Source organism: Pseudorca crassidens, chromosome 15 (genome assembly GCF_039906515.1).
Source record: "Pseudorca crassidens isolate mPseCra1 chromosome 15, mPseCra1.hap1, whole genome shotgun sequence".
NCBI classification, from domain to species: Eukaryota; Metazoa; Chordata; class Mammalia; order Artiodactyla; family Delphinidae; genus Pseudorca; species Pseudorca crassidens.
The window spans coordinates 62,466,481-62,490,468 of NC_090310.1; the positions used below are offsets into that span (position 1 = coordinate 62,466,481).

General features: G+C 49.0%; 1 protein-coding gene and 1 long non-coding RNA gene across 3 annotated transcripts in view; one reads left to right on the forward strand and one right to left on the reverse strand.

Moving 5' to 3' along the window:
* LOC137207672 (uncharacterized) overlaps nucleotides 1-23,988 on the reverse strand; it is a 75,278-nt gene that overhangs the window by 40,591 nt on the left and 10,699 nt on the right. Inside the window, exon 2 of the long non-coding RNA XR_010935204.1 lies at nucleotides 4,063-4,274. This is a non-coding gene — a long non-coding RNA (uncharacterized lncRNA). The remainder of the gene's footprint in view (nucleotides 1-4,062; nucleotides 4,275-23,988) is intronic.
* REM1 (RRAD and GEM like GTPase 1) lies at nucleotides 97-8,610 on the forward strand. Of its 2 annotated transcripts, none has more exons than XM_067707756.1 (5): nucleotides 97-193; nucleotides 1,055-1,637; nucleotides 2,662-2,750; nucleotides 6,550-6,751; nucleotides 8,024-8,610. In XM_067707756.1, the coding sequence occupies exons 2-5, from the start codon at nucleotides 1,298-1,300 to the stop codon at nucleotides 8,293-8,295; spliced, it is 903 nt and encodes a 300-aa protein (XP_067563857.1). In that variant the 5' UTR covers nucleotides 97-193; nucleotides 1,055-1,297; the 3' UTR covers nucleotides 8,296-8,610. The 2 variants fall into 2 exon arrangements, with proteins under 2 accessions (XP_067563857.1, XP_067563858.1); XM_067707757.1 differs by having other exon boundaries at nucleotides 104-193; nucleotides 1,084-1,637.

The window sequence follows — 23,988 nt, forward strand, 5'->3', positions numbered from 1 at the left end:
AAAAGTCATTCAGCGGCCAAGGCCTTGGGGCGGAGACCCCGGGGCTGCCCTAATGGGGCGGGGCTGGACGGGGCGGGGTCGCGGCTCCTCCCCCGGCCCGGGCGTTGGGGCGGGACCGGCCTGAGGGGCAATGCTGCGAGGCAGTGGTACAGCCTGGTGCACCCGGCAGCTGTGGACCCCTCCCCACACCGAGGTAAAGGCCCGCGCAGCCCGCCACCAACTTAGTCAAGTTGGTGCGGAGTTCGCCAGGCGCCCGTATGGGGCGACGGGGGGGGGGGGGGGGGGCGGGGGGGTTCTGCGGCACAGGCAGGGAAGAGGGGGGCCTCGAACCCGCGTCCCGGAGTGAGGGCCCCCGGATCTCGGGCCCGGAGGGCTGTTCCCTGAGACAGGGAACCCTCCCGGGATCTGGGGACTCACACCCAGGACCCCCGGGCCGGGGAAGCTCGGACTCCGGGAATGGCATGCCCTCCTGGGCCCTGTAGGTCTCCTCTCCACCCGCCTCACCGCCGGGACCCCTTCCTGTCACCAAATCTGGGGTCCGGCTGCCTCGAAGCCCCCGCGCCCCCACAGCAGCTGGAGGCCGTAGTGCCAGCCGCTTCTGAATTTTTCACGGAGGGGGCGGGCCGGACACGCTGTTCCCATGGCACCGGGGCTCTCAGGTTTCAGCTGGAGGGAACCCCCAGACCCCCTAGCCTTTAGCAGGACCAAGCTGCCCGTCCTGCCTCTTCCTCAGCCCTCGTGGGATCGGGCAGCGGAAGTGAATCCCCCCGGGGCTCTCAACCCTCCTCCGTACCTCCCAACCCCGAACCGAACCGTGGGGAAGAGACCTGCGGGGAAGAAGAGAAGGGGGCAATTCGGGTGTCTTTCGTGAACGTGGGTCTCATGTTCTGAATGGCTGGGGCAGCTCTGTGTGCGTGCTTGTGTGGACATCCTATCTGGCTGCTGCCCCTCTGCCTATCTGTGTATCATGGGGGAGTGGGTTATCCTCAAGGCATAGGAAATGGCCTCTGGGTGTGCATGCATGTGTGTGTTCACACGCACTCACCCCTCCCAGCCTGACCCAGGTTCTCTCTGGGCCTGAAGCCAGAAAGCCCCCACAGGGAGGATCTGAGGCGCCTCCTCCTCCCATTTGAGCTCAAAGGAAGGAAGGACTGCTAGAAGGACTAGAAGGACGGCTCTGGAGGAAGCCGTCGCAGCAGCTCATCAGGACTCCATAGGAGAAGGGGCTCAAAGCACCTGGCTCACCACCCACTCCCCCTTCCTGCCGAAGGAAAGAAGGAAACCCCCCTTCCCAAGGATGACACTAAATACTCAGCAAGAGGCAAAGACCCCCCTGCGCCGCCGAGCCAGTACTCCACTGCCCCTGTCCACCCGGGGCCACCAGCCTGGCCTCCTGGGCACAGCACCTTCTACACAGTCCCAGCATCCCCGACTGGGCCAATCAGCCTCCCTCAACACCCCCACCCGGCAACCTTCATCTGCCCCCAGTGGTTGGTCCTCTGAATCCAGCGACTCTGAAGGCTCCTGGGAGGCCCTCTACCGTGTGGTACTGCTTGGAGATCCTGGCGTAGGGAAGACCAGCCTGGCCAACCTCTTTGCAGGAAAACAAGAGCGGGATCTCCATGAACAGCTGGGAGGTAGGGACCCTGTGGGCTGGGAAGGGATGCGGTCGATGGAGTGAAATCCCTGTTATCTGGGGCATAACGCTGCCAAGAACAGGTGTACAACTCATGCACTGCTCAACTCTGAGGGGCATCTTTCACACAGACTATGAAGTGATGATCACCCCCCGGAGTTGTGCAGGGCACAGCCTGCACTGAGATCCACAGGAGGGAAATTCCTTGAATAGTGAATGAGAATTGTGCTAATTTCTCACAGGTGTGTGATGCATTTTCATGTCATAAGGGAAGCGATTCTGAGTTCCACAAGTCCCAAGTAGAAAGAAATGGTGAACTTCCTCCCAACTCTCAGACCCTGCCCCACAACCATCCATGCCCACCATGACCTGCAGCCGAACTAAGGTCCTACCCAAAATGGAGACTCCCAGACTCTTAAGTTGGGCCCTGGGTTCCTTTATTCCCAAGAGGTGCAGTGAGCTGAGAGGGCCTGGGGTCCCAGAATGATGGGGATCAGGGACCGGACAGAGGAAATGAAGATGAGTCCCTGCAGGACTGGCAGAGAGGACCCAGGGTGAGCGGGGGGGGAGAGGGCAGGTTAAAGGCAGAGAGGAGGCAGGGACACTCTGACCACGCCCTTTCTCCAGCCCTGACTGCTCAGAGCGTGAACCCATATGTACACACGTACACCGGTATGTATGACAGATAGGGAGACAGAGTTCCAGAGAGGATAACGGGACCTGCCTGAACCATACACTAAGCCAGGGAGAATTCCCAGCCCAAATTTAACCCCACCGCCCCACACTCATTCAATCAACCAAACCAACAAAACCTTTCTCAGCACCTACTGTGTGCCAGGTACCATGCTGGCAGCTGGTGGGACAGGGGCTCCTCATGGTGTTTCTTGGCCTATCAGGAGAGACAGACATCTAACAAATATGGTGAGCACTTCAAGGAGAAGTGGAGGGGGCGGAAAGAGGGGTTAGCGAGGCCTGCATCCTCCCCAGGCCTGCATCTCCTCCCTGAAATCCGTGTCTTTCCTCAGTTGCAGAAGATGTGTACGAGAGGACCCTCACGGTGGACGGAGAGGATACCACACTGCTGGTCGTGGACACCTGGGAGGCTGAGAAACTGGTATGGCACAACAAGCAGGATCTGGGGGGAGGGATGCTGAGGCTAGTACCAGACTCCTGTCCCCTCTAGGACACTACAGAGCAGGGACAGGGCAGGGCCCATCCTCAGCACCTCCCCAAACCCGCAGCTCCTAAGCAGCCTTTCCAACCAAAGCCAGGAGGACCTCATGACCCTGACCCCCCTTTCTCACTCCATTCATCCTCTCCTCACAGCCATCCCAGGATGTGCTTCTCCCCCTGCAAATCTTCCCCTCATGAGCACCCTTATCCCATTCCACCCACCCACATTGTACAGAAAAAGGAACACCAGATTTAGCCTGAGGTTGAACCCCCTCTTCCTTTGTCTTACCAGTTGGCTTTGTGCACCTGACTTACCCGCTCTGAGCTTCAGTTTTCTCACCTAATAAATGGGTGGATCATTCCTGCCTTCCTTACCAGCTGGTTTTTTTAAACTTCTTACGCAGTTTCACTGAGATAAGCACAGTTTGGAGCATGCAAAAATGCTGAACGTGAGTGAAGAATTGTAAATAATGATAATTCTTATCGATCATGACTTCGTAGCTAGTAAAAAGAGGACACCAAAGATGTCCTTCCCTAGCCCATTCCAAAGCAGGAAGAGAGCATTGGGCAGGGACATGTCCCCATTATGCTTTTCTTATCTTGCTTGAGTTTTCTTACCTTTGTTTATCTTGTTGAGTCTTTTTTCTTGCTATACAGGTAACACATGCTCATTGTAGAACTTTGAAGAAATGCAACTAAGCAAAAAGGATCTAAAAATCACCTGGGATCCCATCTCTCTAGGGGGTAGGCCCCTCCCCTAACACTCAGGGAGGCCCTGCCCACAGGGTGGGGCTTAGGAGGGCAATGTTGGGTGATTGACAAGAATGGCTGACAGCTCCAGAGATAGGCCCAAATTTAGGGATGAAGGAGCTATGAGACCAATTCCTTTTAACTAACATAAAAGGAAACCCAGGTCCAAATGAGCATCATAATAATGATGATGGTTCTCTAAGAGCAGCTGACATTTATGGAGCACCTTCTTCCTAAGTGTCAGCCCCTGTGCTAAACACTAGACATATATTTTGACATTCGGTCAAGACAAAAACTATACAATGAGTGTATTTCTGATTTCCATCCTACCAATGAGGAAATCAAAGCTCAGAGAGGTTATGTGTCCCAAGTTCTCAGATAGCAAGTGGGATTCAAACCCAGATTTATAATAGCCCAAAGCTTACACTCTTATGCACTAGGACCATCCCCACTGGGAGCATCACCTTCTGAACCTCCATCTGAGGTTCCACTCCTTCACTCACTTGTTTATTAAGAAACACTGGCTGGGGCTTCCCTGGTGGCGCAGTGGTTGAGAGTCCGCCTGCCGATGCAGGGGACACAGGTTCGTGCCCCGGTCCGGAAAGATCCCACATGCCGCGGAGCGGCTGGGCCCGTGAGCCATGGCCGCTGAGCCTGCGCGTCCGGAGCCTGTGCTCCGCAACGGGAGAGGCCCCAACAGTGAGAGGCCCGTGTACTGCAAAAAGAAAATAAAGAAACACTGGCTGGCTGGTCCCCACCTCAGCCAGGGTGAAGGGAGGGCACCATGACCAAACCCAGATATGCAAAGTCTGCCCGGGGGTCTGACGTCAGGTCCCTGCAGGCCCATCACACACAGCCAGCCTCAGGGCCAGCCTGAGGGCGGCAGCCTTGAGGGTCCCACATCCTAGGGCCAGCGGAAGGCCTTGGGGATCCAGTGGCCAGCTCACACCCAAGCTTTATTTTTAAAAAAAGAAAGGAAGGAAGAAGAAAGAAACACTGGCTGGATATTTATAATGGGCCAGGACACTGAAGACCCATCAGTGACTAAGGCAGACATGCCTCCTGGCCTCATGGAGCTCAGACTGGTGAAGGAGGGTCTACTTTTTGGATGCAGTTGAGACTCCTATGGGACAGAGTCCAGTGAATTAACAAGAGTGATCAGACTGGGAGTCCCATTTGGGAGACAGACTAGAAGGCAGGAATTGGAATTCTGTGCCCAGCTGGCTGGGTGGCCTTGAGAAAGTGTTCTCTTCTCTGGCCCTTGATTTCCCTACAGTTTCCCTGGCCAGTGTCTGTGAAGGCAGTTCCCAAAGAGGGTCCATACAGAGAGGGTCCATGTTGATGTCCGAGAGGCAAAATCTGACAGAACTGGGAGGGCCTTTGGTTCATCCAGTGGTACCCCAGCCTCGCTGACCATCAGGGTCACCTGAAGAGTATTAGAAATCAGATTCTCAAGTCTCACCCCAGACCTAATGAAATAGAACCTATAAAAGTGGGGTTCTGGAATCTGCATTTTTAATCACACCCCCAAGGGGTTCTTACCCACCAATCCATGTACCAACCAGCTTTTGTGATGCTGACACATAGCAAATCTTCCATAAATATTTGTGCAATGAATGAATGAATGGTCAAGACCCACCCTCTCATTCTACAAATGAGAAAACAGACTCCGAGGGAGGAAGGAACCTGTCCATAGTCACAGCTAAGAACCCAGAATAAGAACCCACATCTGTCTGACTCAGTTCAGGGTTATTTGGCCCCGGGGAAGGATCAGTACAGCTGTTCAGAACTTACCCCTTTTGACAATGATGTTGACCATGGATCTGATGCTTTCCTATTTATCTACCTTATTTGGTTATCAGAAAACTTTTCTGGCTTCTTTTCCGCTCACAAACAATACTTCCACCACGCTCGGCATTTCCCACTCCTGCCCACTCTCTTCCCCACTACTCAGCCGCTCATTCTTTCTAACCCCACTCACCAGTCCACTGTGAAGCCCTCCCACACTCTGCCCAGTTGAGTTCTTCTGGTCTACCCCCGCCCCAAGCCCCATGGGTCCTCCAGCCACTTGCATATGGCTCTCTTTTTTTTGGCTGAGCTGCACAGCATGTGGGATCTTAGTTCCCTGACCAGGGATCGAACCCGCACCCCCTGCATTGGAAGCACGAGTCTTAACCACTGGACCGCCAGGGACGTCCCTGCATATGCCTCTCTTAATGGTACTTATCACACCGCATTATATCTCTCCATTTTCATAGCATCCCTTCCTAATCATGAGCTTTTGGAGGGCAGGTACTGTGTCTCCTTAAACACTTAGAAACACTTAGAAAGCCATTACCTAGGTGGTTCAGTCTCGGAGTGCTGTCCCTGACAAAAGAGCGTCATCCAAAACAATATCAAAATTACTCCAGTTCTTTCCTTTCCTTGTCAAACATCTTGAATGGACTCCACTTCTTAAAATGACCCTTGCCTCTCCTACCCCCTTCCCTTACACGCCACAGTTGCTCCTTCAACTCTCTCTTCAAGAGTATCCAGAAAAAAACCTCCCCTGGAAGACAGCCTCCTGTCCCCACTTCTCTCCCTTCCTTTTTTTTTCTTAACTCTGGACTGCAAAAAGCCAAAAGGACTGTCTGGCAAGACCAAACCCTCCTCAAACCAGACAAAGGCGCTGAAAAGGCAAAGCCAGAACTCTCCTTAGCAGAACCCAATAAATCTTTTGTCTCCAGTGCCCGGCCTACAGAAGGAACCAATGAATGAGAGAATGGAGTGAGGTAGTGTCATTAGCCCAATTTTTCAAGCAGAGAAACTGTGACTCAGAGAAGATCGGTGGTCTTCCAGGGTGACACAGGGAAATATGGCAGAATTTGTCCCCCAACCTGTCCAAAGTATCAACCTCAGCCCCATCCCACCCATAGACCATCCCAGCCCCTCCTTTCTCAGCCAGGGCCTAGGTACCGTCTGAGGATGGGCCTGGGTTCCCTCCCCTACAGGATGAAAGCTGGAGCCAGGAGTCGTGCCTGCAGGTGGGCAGCGCCTACGTTATCGTGTACTCCATCGCAGACAGGGGCAGCTTCGAGAGTGCCTCTGAGCTCCGCATTCAGCTGCGGCGCACATATCAGGCGGACCACGTGCCCATCATCCTGGTGGGCAACAAGGCGGACCTGGCACGCTGCCGGGAAGTCTCCGTGGAAGGTGAGCCCTCCACTCCACCCTCCTCCTCCACCTTTCTCTTAGCCCCGTTGTCACTGCGTCTCCTCCAGTGCTCCTCGATCTCAGTGACTCGTGCCCCACCACCCCCACCCCAGCCACCTCCATCCTGCATCTACTTGCCTAAGCCTGAAAGCTAGAAACCATTCTTGGCTTGCGTCCTCTCTCATTCCCTCAGACCAGTCCCCAGACCTTGTCAGTCCACCTCCCTTAACCCCACATTCCCTTCCTGTCCCCATGCCCAGAGCCTCTGCCCCATCCTGGCATCTCCACTTTAGCCTGGGCCAACCCCGGTACTTCTCTATCCCCACTCAATCGGTTCTCCTCACCAGCTGCCAGAGTTTTCCCGAACCAGAGCTGACCTTGTCACTTCTTTGCCTAAAAATTCCCCTATGTGCCCCAATGCCCTTAGTCTGAGACACTTTATTCACCAGGCATGATAGGCTCAGTGCCTGTAAGCTTTCCAAGGGCTTACATCTGAGACCTGAAAAAGACAATTATTGACTCCAAAATACAGTGAGAAAATGATAAATTCAAATTTCACAGAGCTTTGCGTACAAAACATAATATTGTGTCAGCCAGCAACTGCAAACCAAAATGCTTAAAGTTATACTTAAATTGTATTTAAAGTGGGATGGGGAATATTTTAATACAATTGGTGTATCAGGTGGGACCCATAACGATCTAAAAATGGCCCTACTCACAGGGCGAAATCTAAAAAATATGGAAACTGAGACCCAGAGTGGGGAGGCCAGTTCTACAGGGTCACCAGCCACTGAGGACTAGAACCCAGGCCCCTGCATCCAGCCCAGTGGCATCCTGGAGACGGAAGACCATATGCTTTATGAGCAGACGTCCCAAACTTCTGCAACATGATCCCCAGGAGATTTTGTTGAATCGCTAGTTCCCAGGCCTCACCTACCGAATCAGAATATCTGCGGGTGGGCTCAGCGACCTGCATTTTAACATGCTCCCCCAGACAATTCTGATGAACAGATTAGACCCCTTCCCTGGCAGTCAAGACCCTTCCGTGGGACCTCCCGGTCTTCCCAGCCTCATTCTGCTATCAGTGTCGATCACTAACCTGTGAACTAACTCCTCAAAGCCAGATTTATCCCTGAGTCCCCTGGCACGCAGCACGAGGTATGGGGAAAGGAAAAATCGTGCTTCCGGTTGAGATTGAACACACCTCCTGCTACCTTTATCTCCTTTTTCCGGTTGTGGCTCCGCCCTGGCTCACTGACCCCGCCCCATCAGAGGGCCGCGCCTGCGCTGTGGTGTTCGACTGCAAATTCATCGAGACGTCAGCCACGCTGCAGCACAACGTGGCGGAGCTCTTCGAAGGCGTAGTGCGCCAACTGCGCTTGCGCCGCAGGAACTGCGCAGGCCGGGAGCCACCGGCCCCCCGACGACGGGCAAGCCTAGGCCAGCGGGCTCGACACTTCCTGGCACGCTTAACTGCCCGCAGTGCCCGCCGCCGGGCACTCAAGGCCCGCTCCAAGTCCTGCCACAACCTGGCCGTGCTCTGAGGCCACCCACCCACTCTCTGGGTGGGGGGCACTGGGGTGCATTCTAGCCTCCACCAGGGCCACGGAGAGGCAGAGTCTCTGTGGCTTGCAGTCTACATCGTGGGCCTTGGCCGTCCACTCCCTCAACGTACAGAGCATCTCCCCAGCCGCAACTTCACGGACCTCTCTGCCCTGGGCAAGTGATGGACAGACCATGGGGCCAAAGCCTAAATTGGGGTTTTCATGCAGTGCGTGTCTTTTTGTAAAAAGTCTTCCTTGTCCTTGGGCTCTGGCCAACCCTCAGAAATTCCCCCACAATAAACTAGACCAGAAGGATGTCCTGTCTGAGCGCCCAGATCTCTTCTTTTGGGCTCTTCCAGGCGTCTCCACCTCCCGCTTTTCCATCTACACGGGCTGCAGACTGGGTTGGCCTGCTGACTTGGGTGTCAGGGTTAGTCAGTAAAATCACTGGACCAATTATGCATTCAGGCCCTTCTCTGAACCACTGGGCACAGCCCCTGCCCCACGACTTGGAGGGAGACACAGTGCAGCACAAGCAACCACAGTTTAGTGTGATGACCTCCTATTCTCTCATTAACTCGTTTTTTTAGATTATAAATTCACAAAATATTCTCTGAAAAAAAAATCTTCGCCCTCATCCTAGCAATATAATAGCTGGTGTTTGTTGGGAGCTGACTGGGTACTAAGCTGTCACAACTATTAATCTTCACGACCCATGTTTAACTAGTTAGAAAACAGAGGCATAGAACAGTGAAGGCTTGTGCTCCAGATCACACAGCAGCTATAAGTGAAGTTGCCAGGATTCCAGCCCAGGCTTGTGAGGCTAGAGTCTGTGGCCAGCTTATCCACAGTCCTCTTGGAGAATGTGACAAAAAACTATAGACTCCCAGGGAAATGGACTTTCAAACACAATTTTGCACACAATTGAAAGGGGGCAGGTGGACTCCATGAAACTCAATCCATTAATCCCCGGGATGGACCCCCGATTTAGTCCGACTCATTCCGTTTTCTAACTTTGGAAATTGAAGCCCAGAGAGGGGAAGTGAGCACCCCAGAGTCGCCCAGCCAGTAACGGTAAGGACCAGACCTCAGGGCCCAGCCTCCTCCTATGTCTGTGTGGGAAGTAGGAGGTAGTGAGGCACCATGGCTGGGGATGGGCCTTGGGGGTCAGGTCAGGAGTTTCCAGCATAAGGGGAAGTGGTGTCACTACTTTGAGAGGAGAACATGATGCAAACAGTTTGGACCATTGTGTCCCTGATGCCTGACACCCCTGCCCCCAGCCAGCTGCCTGCCCAGATGCCTCAGCCCCCCACGTCGGCCACGTCCCCAGCTGTGACCCCCCAATCTTGCCAGCAGGGCACTGATGGTACTTACTTTCCTATCCCAACTCCAGCCTGGGGAAGGGAAAAGGAGGAGGGTCTTCCCCCACCCTAAGCTGTCTCTGGAGGCCTGTGGTCATGGGGGGAGGGGCTATAGTTGTGGAAAGTTGGCAGAGGCAGCCGGCAGCAGCCCGGGAGAGTGGAAAAAATGATATCAAACCCAGAAAAATGCAGGCCGGATGGAGGGCCCAAGCCGGCCCTGGGAGGTGAGAGGGAGGGAGGGAGGAGGCCCCACAGGCTGAGAAAGGAAGAGGGCCAGGGAGAGAGCGCAGGAGCTGGTTTGGAAAAACCTGGGGACAATCAATCAGCGTGATTCCTTCCTTTCTTCATCCGCAAATATTAACTGAGGGCCTACTAAGTGCAGGGCACAGTGCCTGGTTCTAGGGACATAGTGGTGAAGAAGGAGTAGGGTGTTGCTCCCTGGAGCTCACAGTCTGGTGGGGAAAACAGACTAGAAAACACGTATATGATTAAAATAATTACAAACTGACAGGGTGCTAAAAAGCAGGGTGGTCATGAAAATAATCCTCTTAATTCACAGATGGGGAAATTGAGGGCCAGAAAGGGAGTACCCAAAGCTACTCAGATTGTGGAGGAAATCATTGAGACCAGGACTGGGGGAAGGCAGGGGAGGGAAGAAAGAAAGAAATAGTGCAGACTAGATGCAGGGGTGAGTATGCAGCCAACACAGCAAGACAGCACAGTGGTGGAGGGCATGGGCCCTAAACCAGGGGGTCAGTATTCAACCCCTGCTCTCCTCCATCTCTCTGTGCCTTAGTTTCCCCATCTATAAAATGGGATTCATGACAATTCCCTCCCTCAGGATTGATGTGAGGATTAAATGACTTAAGATGTGTCAAGTACTTATAACAGTTTCTGTGTCTAGGAAGATTCAGGAGATGCTGGTTCCTGCTATCATATCTTAAAACATTAGGGAAACCAGAGTTTGTTTAGGGTAAGATATTTTGAGACCGTGAAGACTCGCTTGGGAGTATTTGCCCTATTAAGACACTGGAGGACTTTAGGAAACTCTCTTCCCTTCTTGGGCCTCAGTTTTCCCATCTGTAACATAAAGGGATTGAATTTGAGCTTGTAGCATATACTCATGTACTCACACGTTTGCTGTCTGCCTCCCCCACAGGAATGAGAGGTCCGCAAGGGCAAAACCCTTGGTGCTGCTCTCTCCTCAACACCTGCCTCAGTACCTGGCTCATCATAGGGGATCACTAAATATTTGTGGAATGGATTAATTAACCAATCTGTTAAAGGGCCCTTCCAAACCTGATCTCTCTGATTCTAGGAGTCTGTAAATAAGGCATGGCTGGGAAAGCATGTAAGAAAACCACAATATTCCTCCCAGGGACATGGCCTATTATAGTTTAGAAAGTTCTTTCTCAGACATAAAAACAAACCAAAAAAAAACCCCAAAAAAAGCAAAAAGCTAACTTTGTTTTAGCTCTTTCTATGTGGTAGGCCCCATGCTCCATGCTTGGTACACATCTTCTCATTTCATCACCACCATCTGCTTAATAGGTACCATTTAACAGATAACAGATGAGCACACTGAGGCTAAGAGAACACAAGAAATTTGTCCAAGGCCACACAGCAAAAAAGTGTAGTCAGGATTCACACCCAGATCGGCTGTCAAGAGGCAGGTAGGAACTGCCATCTTCATTGTACAGTTGGGGAAACTGAGGCCCAGAGAAAGAAGAATCTCCCAAGGTCATGTAAGAACAACAGCAAACAGTTCCGTCACTCTTACCATGTATCAGGTGCGGTGTTAAGTGCTTTTCGCATATTAAATCCTCAAAACTTCTCATATTATCACCATGCCAGTTTTCAGATGGAGAAACTATAGCAGATACCCGGCCAAGGTTGCACAATTAGCAAATAGCCAGGATTCGAACCAGGGAAGTCTAGTCCCAGGGTGTGAAAGGCTCAACTATATCGCACCGTCCGACGGTACAGCAAGTCCGGCGCAGGCTGGTGTCTGCCCAGCACCCTGCTGCCGGGGCTGGGGGCAGGGTGGAGAACAAAAGCACATTGAGAGTAAACTCAGCCGCCAGCTGCGACTTTCCACCTTGAAGGGAGGGCACTGTTATGGAAAAAGTGATAAAGCTCTGGAAAGAGGAATGTCTCCCCAGGGGCCCCAAGTCTCCTCAGAGTTTCCCCCCTCCTTTTGCTTTGGGGGAAGGCCACAAACTGTGCTGTCCTGATCCAGACGAGATGAAGGCCACCTGGATCCCAGCACACCCCAGCCTGGCTACTCAAATACCGAGGATCACTGGCCCTGACGGAAAGTTCCAATTTCTCAGCCAAGGGCACGAAGCTTCCACTCGGGGACCCCCAAGGAATCAGGTTCAGGCTGGAACTCCCTTGTCCTTGGATGGTGAGAAATTCACATCTCCCAGGCACAGCTCAGTCCTTCCTTTACTCAGCAAACTTTGATAAGGGTATGTGCTCTGAAGGAAGGTAAGGAGGGTAGAGAGAGTCACAGCTGGCTGCTTTGTAAAACAAAATGTTTTTAAAGATTAAGAATCTCTAAGCTCTGCCATGACCATGTGACCTTAGGCAAATCAAAATATACGGAGTGAAGGGGTTAGGGTAGAATTCTTTATGCGACTGTCTCAAGAATATTTGAATATTCTAGTTCAACAGCATGAAAAAATATACAAGTTCAGTTTCAATTTCGGCGCCGTCTCCTTCCGTTCAGTTCAGGGTTTAGTTAAAAATAATATTAATGATGGGATGGGAGCTCTGGGTTCAACAGTGTGTGTTGTTTTCCTAGTTCCGTCTGATTCAAGTTCAAGGCTAAGATGGATCGCTGTTCCAGTTTCTGTGCCGCATAGCAAACCACCCAAAGCTTAGTGGCATAAAAACAATCATTTTATTATACTCATAGATTTTGTGAGTCAGGAATTTGGGCAAGGCGAAGTGGGTACTGCTCTTCTCTGGGACCTCGGCTGGGAAATTCACAAAGCCTGGAGCGACTGGAATCATCTCACATGTCGTCTGGAGGTTGATTCCAGCAGTAAAGTGGAGTCTCACCTACAACGTGGACTCTCTAGGTGTCCTGGTGCTTTTGTTTCCTATTGCTGCCGTAACAAATTACCACAAACTTAACGGCTTAAAACAGCAAATTTATTATCTTATAGTTCTGTCAAATAGAAGTCCAACTTGGGTCCCACTGGGCTAAAACCAAGGTGTCTGCAGGGCTGCATTCCTTTCTAGAGGCTCTAGAGAAGCTTTTGCTTCCTCGCCTTTCTCAGCTGCTAGAAGCCGCTTTCCTTGGCGCTCGCTCCATCTTCAAAGCCAACAATGTCGAGCCAAGTCCATCTCATGCTGCCATCTCTCTGGTTCTCTCTCTTCTGCCTCACTCTTCCACCTTTGTGATTAGCAACAGCATAACCTTCCTGTTTTACAGTCAGCAGATTAGCAGCCTGGAATTCCATCTGTGACCTTAATTCTCCTTTGCCGTGTAACATAACATATTCACAGGTTCCAGGACTTCCCTGGTGGCCCAGTGGGTAAGACTCCATGCTCCCAATGCAGGGGACCCAGGTTCGATCCCTGGTCGGGGAACTAGATCCCGCATGCATGCTGTAGCTAAGAGTTTGAATGCCACAACTAAGTAGTCCATGTGCCACAACTAAGACCTGGCACAGCCAAAATAAATAAGTAAATAAATATTTTTTTAAAAAAACATATTCACAGGTTCCAGAGACTAACATGTGGACATCTGGGGGAGCCAACCCATGGCAGAATAAGGTGGAGGCTGAAGGAAGGCTGTGGCTGGGTCTTTACTCTCCTCCAACACACAAACTCAGTCTTGTTCTAATGAGTACAGAGAGAAGGCCCTAAGGTAAAGGGGTTCCTTCCTAGTGGGATGTCGGGGGTACTGGGACACTGTCCCCAGGGTCTGACCTTGCCTCCCTTCCTCAAACCCATGCCTCTCTCCAGGATCACCAGTTTCTTCAAGCCTGCACTGGGCAAATCTCCACCCACCTTTCAGAAAACACTACTCCTTACCGACAGATATAGGTCTTGCCTCAGAATTATCCCCCACCCCTAGCAGTAATCTTCAGAAGTCTGAGTTATTGGGGCTGGATTAAGACTCCAGGTGCCCCAGCAGGGCAGTCAAGGGTGTTCTTAGCTCTTCTAGTCTTACAGAAGAGTCCAGAGTAAGTGTGACCACTCCAAACTCAGTCCTCCTCAAGGTCTGCCCACCTGTGTGAATAAGTTTGCACGCCTTTCCACACAGTCAGTTGTCTGTGAATCTTACATGCATGCGTGCACGTATGCACACGTGCACTTTGAATCCAAAACCTAAGCCAGGGGTCACAAATGCAGATGCTCACAGAATCAGGTAATATAAATCAATGACGTAGACTAGGTGACAAACATTAGGGAGCATCAAGGTCTGTGGCAAACTGGAAGTCCTTTCCTACCTAAAAGGAATGACAGAACTAAGCTGCCTATTACTCCTGTTAGGAAATTTCATTTTTTCTAAGATATTTCATTTTTTGAAATGAAAAATATTTTTCAGATATTTCATTTTTTCTAAGAAAAGCAGCAAGCCAGATATTTATGTGCAGTATCCCAATTCCTAAATCACTATTGCTAATTCCAATTTTTTTAAGCCCTGGACAGGAGAAGCAAAACATGTCCCCCAGCCAGGTTCTGACCAGAGGCTGACAGTTTGTAACCTCTGGCCTAAACCCAAATAGTGAGAAAGAAATGTATTCTCAGCCATTCCCCAGTCTGCAGGGTCACCTCATACCATGTAGTTAGGACTTAATTATAAAGAACGATTTGTTCTTTTTGTTCAGCTCCTCCCAATCTCCTTTCCCAGAGTGCCTCTTCAGGCCTATTGGGATTCCAAAGGTGCCCAATGCCAAGTGGTACATATTTTTAATTGAACTTTGAATTACATAAATAATACATTTTAATTATAAGGATAAATCAGAAAAACAGAAAACATATGGTAAAAGTAAAAATGCATTTATCTGTTAAGCTGCCCTCAACTACGCATGAGAGAAACCCTTATAAGGATATTTTCTAACAGAATGTCCAGAAGTAGACAATTCTAAGGTTGATTCATCAGCCTTAAAATGTCAGGACACTGGGTCTGCATCTCCATAATTCTCTAAGCATTTCCTTCATGGTTGCAACATGGCTACAACAACTCCAAGCATCACATCCTCACACCAGTATTACAAGCAAGAATGGGAGGGGAAAGGTCAGAAAGAGGTTTTCTTTTTATCGAGGAGGAAGTTATTCTCCCAGCAGTTTCCTTTCATATCTCACTGGCCAGACTGAGTCTCATGGCCACCTCTAGCTGCAAGGGAGGCTGAGAAAGCAACTAACAGGCAAAAAGGAATGAGATCGCCACATTTGGCTTGGGCCAATAATGGTTCATCCCTTTGCCGCTCTTTTGTGAGCAACAGAGAAGTGGGTAAGGGTTGTTGGATAGCAATTTTAGTATTTTCCACAGAACTCCTTTCATTTCCCCGCCATCCCACTCCTCTCCCCAGAAGTACCCACCATTAGCAGTTTGGAGTGTATCCTTCCCGATTTTTCAGCACACTTAGATATATATTGTAGCAGACATTTGGCCATCTTTGTTTTCTTCCGTACTGTCAGAGTTACAATTTTGCTCTGTTGTTCTCATTTTCATGGGATCAAGAATAAATCCTGGGAATTCCCTGGTGGTCCAGTGGTTAAGATTCTATTGTCTCACTGCCAAGGGCCCAGGTTCAATCCCTGATATGGCAACTAACATCCCACAAGCCCCACAGTGCAGACAAACAAATAAATAAATAAATAAAATAAAGACGGACTTACAAACCAGCTATGACCAATGAAATGCGAGGGAAGGTTGGCTGGAGGGCTCTAGAAAAAAGTTTCTTTGCTTTTGAAAAAGAGATGAAAAACAAGCAAACAAACAAACAAAAAAAGAGCTGCAGCAGAAAGGGAGTCCCTTATCTTCTGGTAATTGAAATATATGAACGAGTTGCCTGGAACTGTAGCCACCATCTGGCAATTATGATGGGATCTAGTCAGAAGATGGCAAAGCTGAAAGATGGGAAGTCCCTGAGTCCTTGGTGATGAAGTCCAGCCACCGAATTAGCCAACCCTGAAGCTGCCCCACCTCTCGGCTTGTTATGTAAGATAATAATATGTCTTCAATGTTGAAGCAAGTTACCTTGGGGTTTCTGTGCCAAAGTCAAAGTCGTCCATCTGGTACACATACATAGGTTTCTTCGCTTTTTTTTCACATAAATGGGGTCATAGTTATATGTGTTCAGTTGCACAGTTGCTACAAGGGACTGAAAAGTTGCAAGGGATGAAATCCAAACTAGCAGTGATGGAAACAAAATAGAAGTATTTGTCTCCCTCATGCAAAAGAAGTCCAGAAGTGGGCAGTCCAAGGCAGGCATGGCATTCCACAGTGCAGGGACCCTGGCTCCTTCTATCTTGTGGTTCCACCATCTTCAATCCACTGTGCTGCCCAAGCTGCAGTAGTCACATCCACATTTCAGCCAGCAGGAAGTAGTTAGGAGCTCAAAAAAAAGCAAAGCCTCTCAGACGATGTACATATCACCTCTGCTTACATCTCATTGGCAGAGCTTAGTCACATCACCACCCTTAATTGCAAAGGAGTCTAGAATACTTTATTCTGAATAGCCATGTGCCAGCTCAAAATCAGGGATTCTAGGGCTTCCCTGGTGGCGCAGTGGTTGAGAGTCCGCCTGCCGATGCAGGAGACACGGGTTCATGCCCCGGTCCGCGAGGATCCCACGTGCCGCAGAGCGGCTGGGCCCGTGACCCATGGCCGCTGAGCCTGCGCGTCCGGAGCCTGTGCTCCGCGACGGGAGAGGCCACAGCAGTGAGAGGCCCGCGTATTGAAAAGAAAAAAAAAAAAAAAAAATCAGGGATTCTATGTTTGAAGGAAAGGTAGAAGAGCAGCAAGGGGCAGCAAGCAATTGCTGCCTCGATACTGGACATATCATGTATAATTTGCTTTTTTCACTTTATTTCTCCTGGCTTTCTATCCATGCCAGTACACATAAATCTACCTTATTATTTGTTCTTCTTTTTCTAGCTTCTTAAGATAGAAACTTAGATCAAGTATTTGAGACCTTTCTTCTTTTATAATACAAGCATGTAAAGCTGTATTAGAAAAAAAAGCTATATAATTTATATCAAGCTATAAATTTTCCTCCAAGCACTGCTCGAGATGCATCCCACAAATTTTGGTATGTTGTGTTTTCATTATCATTCAGTTTAAAATATTTTCCAATTTCCCCTGTGATTTCTTCTTCCCATAGATTATTCAGAAATATATTGTTTAATTTCCAAATATTTGAGGGGTTCCTATAGGTGCTTTTTGTTATTGATTTCTAATTTAATCCAACTGCAAATTTGAGAGTGGTTTTGTATATAGGGTCTATTGTAATCCATGTTCCATGTACACTTGAAAATAATCTGCATTCTGCCATTGTTTGGTGTAGTCTTCTAAAAATGTCAATTAGGCCTAGGTGATTGAAAATGCTGTTAGAGAAAAACATAGGCAGAACACTCTATGACATAAATCGCAGCAAGATCATTTTTGACCCACCTCCTAGGGGATGGAAATAAAAACAAAAATAAACAAATGGGGCCTACTTTTGCACAGCAAAGGAAAACATAAACAAGATGAAAAGACAACCCTCAGAATGGCAGAAAATATTTGCAAATGAAGCAACTGACAAAGGATTAATCTCCAAAATTTACAAGCAGCTCATGCAGCTCACAATTCAAAAAACAAACAACCCAATCCAAAAATGGGCAGAAGACCTAAAAAGACATTTCTCCAAAGAAGATATACAGATTGCCAACAAACACATGAAAGGATGCTCAACATCACTAATCATTAGAGAAATACAGATCAAAACTACAATGAGGTATCACCTCACACCAGTCAGAATGGCCATCATCAAAATATCTACAAACAATAAATACTGGAGAGGGTGTGGAGAAAAGGGAACCCTCTTGCACTGTTGGTGGGAATGTAAATTGGTACAGCCACTATGGAGAACGTATGGAGGTTCCTTAAAAAACTAAAAATAGAACTACCATGTGACCCAGCAATCCCACAACTGGGCATATACCCTGAGAAAACCATAATTCAAAAAGAGTCATGTACCATAATGTTCATTGCAGCACTATTTACAACAGCCAGGACATGGAAGCAACCTAAGTGTCCATCGACAGATGAATGGATAAAGATGTGGCACATATATACAATAGAATATTACTCAGCCATAAAAAGAAATGAAATTGAGTTATTTGTGGTGAGGTGGATGGACCTAGAGTCTGTCATACAGAGTGAAGTAAGTCAGAAAGAGAAAAACATATACAGTATGCTAACACATATATATGGAATCTAAAAAAAGGTTCTGAAGAACTTAGGGGCAGGACAGGAATAAAGTTGCAGACATAGAGAATAGACTTGACGGGGAGGGGGAAGCGTAAGCTGGGACGAAGTAAGAAAGTGGCATGGACATATATATACTACCAAATGTAAAATAGGTAGCTAGTGGGAAGCAGCCGCATAGCACAGGGAGATCAGCTCGGTGCTTTGTGACCACCTAGAGGGGTGGGATAGGGAGGATGGGAGGGAGGCGCAAGAGGGAGGAGATATGGGGTTATATGTATACGTATAGCTGATTCACTTTGTTGTAAAGCAGAAACTAAGACACCATTGTAAAGCAATTATACTCCAATAAAGTTTTTTTAAAAAATCAATGAGATGTTGAAATAATGCTATAGCCTAAAAGAAAAGTTCTTATAAAAATTCATTTTGGGGCTTCCCTGGTGGCGCAGTGGTTGAGAGTCCGCCTGCCGATGCAGGGGACGTGGGTTCGTGCCCCGGTCCGGGAAGATCCCACATGCCGCGGAGTGGCTGGGCCCGTGAGCCATGGCCGCTGAGCCTGCGCGTCCAAAGCCTGTGCTCCGCAACGGGAGAGGCCACAACAGTGAGAGGCCCACATACCGCAAAAAAAAAAAAAAAAAATTCATTTTGTTGCAAAAAAAGAAAAAGAAAATGCTGTTCAAGTCGTCCATATACTTAGTGATTTTATGTCTACTTGTTTTATCCTGAGAAAGGAGTGTTGAAATCTTCAGTTATAATCGTGATATGTCTTTTTCTCCTTTCAGTCTGTACATTTTTTCTTTAACTTGTTCTTTTCACTGCTGCAAAATATTCCACAATATGGATTACATACTTTACCAGTCGAAGGTGAGTGAATTTAGGTTAGTGTAACTGTTTTACAAACAGTGCGGCAGTGAATATTCTTTTCTTTAAATATTTATTTATTTATTTATTTGGCTGTGCCTGGTCTTCATTGCAGCGTGCGGGATCTTTTAGTTGCAGCATGCGAACTCTTTGTTGCGGCATGTGGGATCTAGTTCCCTGACCAGGGATCAAACCCGGCCCCCTGAATTGGGAGCATGGAGTCTTAACCACTGGACCACCAGGAAGTCCCTTTAGGGTTTATTTGGTTTTGTTTGTTTTAGGCAGTGAATATTCTTGCACTTAGAGGAGAAATTACTGAATTCACATTCGCTGAGTCAAAGGGCATGTACGTTTTACATTTTGACAGACTGCCAACTTGCCCTCCAAAAGGGCTCTTTTTGTTTATATTCATATCAACAGTGCCCAGTTCCCCACATTAGATGTTACCAGTTGCTATACTGTAATTTTTTTTTTTTTTTTTTTTGCGGTACGCAGGCCTCTCACTCTTGTGGCCTCTCCCGTTGCAGCGCACAGGCTCCGGACGTGCAGGCTTAGCGGCCATTGCTCATGGACCCAGCCGCTCTGTGGCATGTGGAATCTCCCCGGACCGGGGCACGAACCCGTGTCCCCTGCATCGGCAGGCGGACTCTCAACCACTGCGCTACCAGGGAAGCCCAAGTATATTGTAATTTATAGGAAACATATATATTTGGTAATTCAGACAACCAAAATATATTCCTCATGTGTATTTGGTCTTCATCCACAGTTCTTGCCTCATAGCTCCCAACACCCTTATAAATGATAAGAGCAATGGGAGCGTGTTTTGTTATAATATTCGATCTCTTGTCCTCAGTTCCAGAAAACTAGCTTCAGAGCTATAAAGGTGAAATGGGTGGCTTGTTATCCATAACAAGCCCCTTTCTGCCACAACTGTGTTGATGTTCATAAAGGTGACTTTTGGAAAGCACCTAAGGATTGGGGCTGGTTGCCAGGGGAACCAACCCTGAATAGAGGGGTGGAACTTTCAGTCCCACCATGTGATTTCCTAGGAGGGGAGAGGGGCTGGAGTTTGAATCAATCACCAATGGCCAATGAGTTAATCAAACATGCCCAGGTGAAAGCCCAAAAGAAGGGAGTTCAGAGAGCTTCCAAGTTGGGGAACCAGACCACTTCCACGTGTCCCCGTGCTGGGCCCCAAGACCCACGAGGACAGAAGTCCTTTGTTCAGGACCTCACCCTATGCACCTCTTCATCTGGCTGTTGATTTGTGTCCTTTTAATATCCTTTGTCATAAATCAGTCATCTAGTGAGTAAAAGGTTTTCCTGAGTTCTGTGAGCCGTTCTACCAGATTAATCAAACCCAAGAAAGGGGTCATGGGAACCTCTAATTTATAGCCAGTCAGACAGAAGTACAGCTAACAACCCGGCATCTGCAGTGGAGGGCTGTCTTGTGGGACTGAGCCCTGTACCTAGGAGATCTGATGCTATCTCCAGGTAGATGGTGTCAGGATTGACACCAGCAGGGTATCCAAGAATTGCTTGTTGGTATGGGGAAGCACACACACACACACACACAGATGCACACGCGCACACACACACACACACACACACACACACGTTGGAATTGGGTCTAGGAACCCAAAAGACCAGTCTTTTCTCATTTGACATTCTCTCAGGGGCAGGATGAGGGAAGGCTGGGGGGAAAAAGATGTCTCATCGTTTACTTTGCATTTCTCTGATTCTTCTGAAGTTGAGCAATATTTCTCTCAATGAGTGTGCCTATTCGCTGCCCAAAATCCCAATGAAACTTTGAAATTACAGCTTCCAAGGACCAGATTAAATTTTTAGCCTAGGTTACTCCACTCTTCATTATCTGCCTGGAGTAGAGGGGTGTTCTTTCTTCCAGATACCAGAGCTGTTTCATTAATCTTCACAACAATAAGAGACAACACCATCTTACAGATGAGGAAAACTGAGGCTCCAAGTGGCTAAGTATTTTGTCCAAAGTCACTCAGTTAGTAACCTGCAGAGCTAAGGATTAAAACAACAATGTCTGACTCCCAAGCCTGCTTCCCAGCATAGCTAGCTCATTTCACAGATTAGGAAACTGAAGCCCAGGGAGACAAAATAACATATAAAATTAAATGGTGAGCGAGCAGCAACCAGTTGACCAAATATTTCCCCTCCTTCCAGGTCTGGGTGACCAGCCGCAGAAGAGACAAGAGAGTGGAGGCAGGGACAGCCACCCAGCAGAGGAGGCAAGAGCATGGAAAATGTCTCTTTCAGCCAATTTTCCTGAGGAACCCTGGCTGAGGCTCAGGGCTGGGAATGGAAAGTGTGCAGGGAGGAGGCGGCAGCCACGTCCATCCCCATCCGGAGAGGTTGTTTGCAAAGTCCTGCTGGGAGATGCAAGGAGGGGAATGCAGGGGGAGGGGGAGTAGACCCGGGAGGCCAAAGATCTGGCATCTGCCCAGGGCCTCGTCTCCTGGGAGAGGAGGAGCAGGCGTCCCCCGAGCTCCCCACTTCCTCCTTGGGCTCTCTCCCTCTGCCAGCTCCTGCTGTGCCCTGCCCGCTTGTCTGGGCATCAGCCATCCTAGAACTGAGACACTGGCAAACCCGACTCTCTGGGGACTGTGCACAGCTGACTCAGGGAGGTGCAGTGGCCAGGAAGAAGGACTGGTCTTACTCTTGGAGATCTTGACCAGGGCTGGGCTTGAAAGCCATTGGCTTCATCCGTGCAGCCCCTCTGCCTGGAAAATCTTCCTTTGCTACTCACAGTGCCTGCAATTCCACCATTATAGATTTGACTAAGGCTGGTGTTCAGCCAGGATGCAAAGTATGGCTGTACCAGTTGTCAAAATATTTAGATACATTCCTACTAGTTGTTAAGAACCCCTGTCCCGAATGTCCCCCAAGTAATGGCCACTCCAGAGCTTCCTCTGGGACCACACAGACCTCCCCACTTACAACCACTGAAGGGGTAATCCCTGCCATAGCAGGGCCGTCCAAGACTGTGTGGATATGTTGGTGAGTGACAGTCATAACAGTTGTTAACACTTTTCATATCATTCCTAGAAACAACACTTTCACTTATAAATTTGTCCCTTGTTTAAAGGCAAATTGATACAAATTTAGAGGTGAAAGGGCCTCGTGCAAACTCTTCATTTTCCAGATGGGGAAACTAAGGCCCAGAGAGAAGCAGAGACTTGCCCAAGGTCACACAGCCTGTCAGCATAAGCGAGGACAATAGGACACAGGTTCCAGACTCCTGACAATTCCCTGGGTGTCACGTCATCTGGCCCCACAAACAGTAAACTCTAGCAGGTAATGGAAGAAGGTGACAGGGAGGAACCTGTCCTAAGACAGAACTGAGAACCAATCACTTGACTCTTGTACCTGGTAATTATAGTCTTGGCAACAGTCTCCTTGGTCACTATCGCCACAGAGATAGTTGTCATGGCAACCACCAGCCAGGGCCCCAACTTCCTGACACCAAGAGCCTTAAGATAAACCCAGAAGCAAGTTTGTTCCATAGCACTGACCCAGATCAGAGCTCCAAGTAGGAAAGAAACTTGTCCAACATCACACAGCAAGTTGGTGATGAAGCCAGGTTTCCTGAGTCCCCAGCCCAAGGCTCACAGCTGCCCCGCCCTTTCTGTGGCTGACACCCCCACCCCTGCCCCTGTTTTTCTGCCTGCCTTAGTGCTTCCCATATTCCTTCGACCCTCGGTCAGGATCTCCTTCCCACGGCATCTCACCCTTGGCTGCCTGTCAGCCACTCATCTTCCTGGGAACAGGCTGACATGAGCTTAGTGTAGGACCCATCACAGGGGTTTTCATCATTAGCTGGGGCTCCCTGAAGACTGAAAAGCCTTCAACACCCTCTGCCCCCCCCCCCAGAAGAAATGATCTCCAATGGTGGAATTTCAGGCACTGTTAGCTCAGAATTGAGGAGCTCTTTTTGGGCAGTCAGGCCCTGTGTGATGCCAGACAGAGCTGCCTCATTGTGGAGAGAGCTCTGGGCTGGAAAGCCAATGGCCTGGATTCTAGCCCTCCCCGCTCTGAGTCTGACCCCTGTTTTGCTTTATTCAAGTCCCTTCTTTTCTCTGGGACTTGTATCCTTCCAGAGAGATGGGGATGAGCATACTGTCCTATAACCGCCTCCATCACCACCACCATCCTGAGGCTGCTGGGGACCAGATGAAATTTGGCGTCGTAGTATCACCACATAAGGGGTGGTGTGGTTTAAAGAACTTGCCTACCTTCCTGTTATCTTCTTCTAGAATTATGGAATCTCAGGTTTGGAAGGATGGTCCCCACATAGGGAAGAGCTTGAGCAAAGGCAGGGAGGCCGGAAAGAATCTAGGAACGTATGAGTAGTCTGTGTGTTGAAGTGTAGGGTGTAAGGCTGGGAATGAAGAGAGGAGGCTACAAGGAGAGGCCAGAGGTGATGGAAAAGGATCAGTCACACCAGTCCCAGGTGTGAGGACATTGCCCCATGGACCTCAGGGACTCACTGAGTGCTCTGAGACAGTCCCCTGCCTGGGTCTGACCCACGTAATTCCAATACTGTGGGATACAACTAGGTAGGATGAGGGACAGCCTGGAGGCAAAGAGAGCAAAGAGACCAGGGAACCATTCATCCATTCATTCAGTGAGTATCTGTTAGACACAACCTGAGCTGTGTGACCTTATGCAAATTATTTGGCCTCTCTGCACTTCAGATTCCTCTTGTGTGAAGATGCCTGCCCACAGAAGGGGTGGTGTGAGGCTCAGATGAGTCAGTTAATACATACATGTAAATGTTAAGCACAGTGCATAGGAATAAATGTGTGTTATAACACTCCATAAATGTGTGTTATAATTATGATGATTATTGAGCATCTACTATGTGCCTGGAACCCTCTAGACAGTAGATGTACAGTGTGAACACTGGTAAACACTCTACATTATTCTGCCCTCAAGGGGCTCACAGTCTAATGGAGGAGACAAACACAAAACAGAAAACTTCATAAAAACAGAAAAAATAATTAC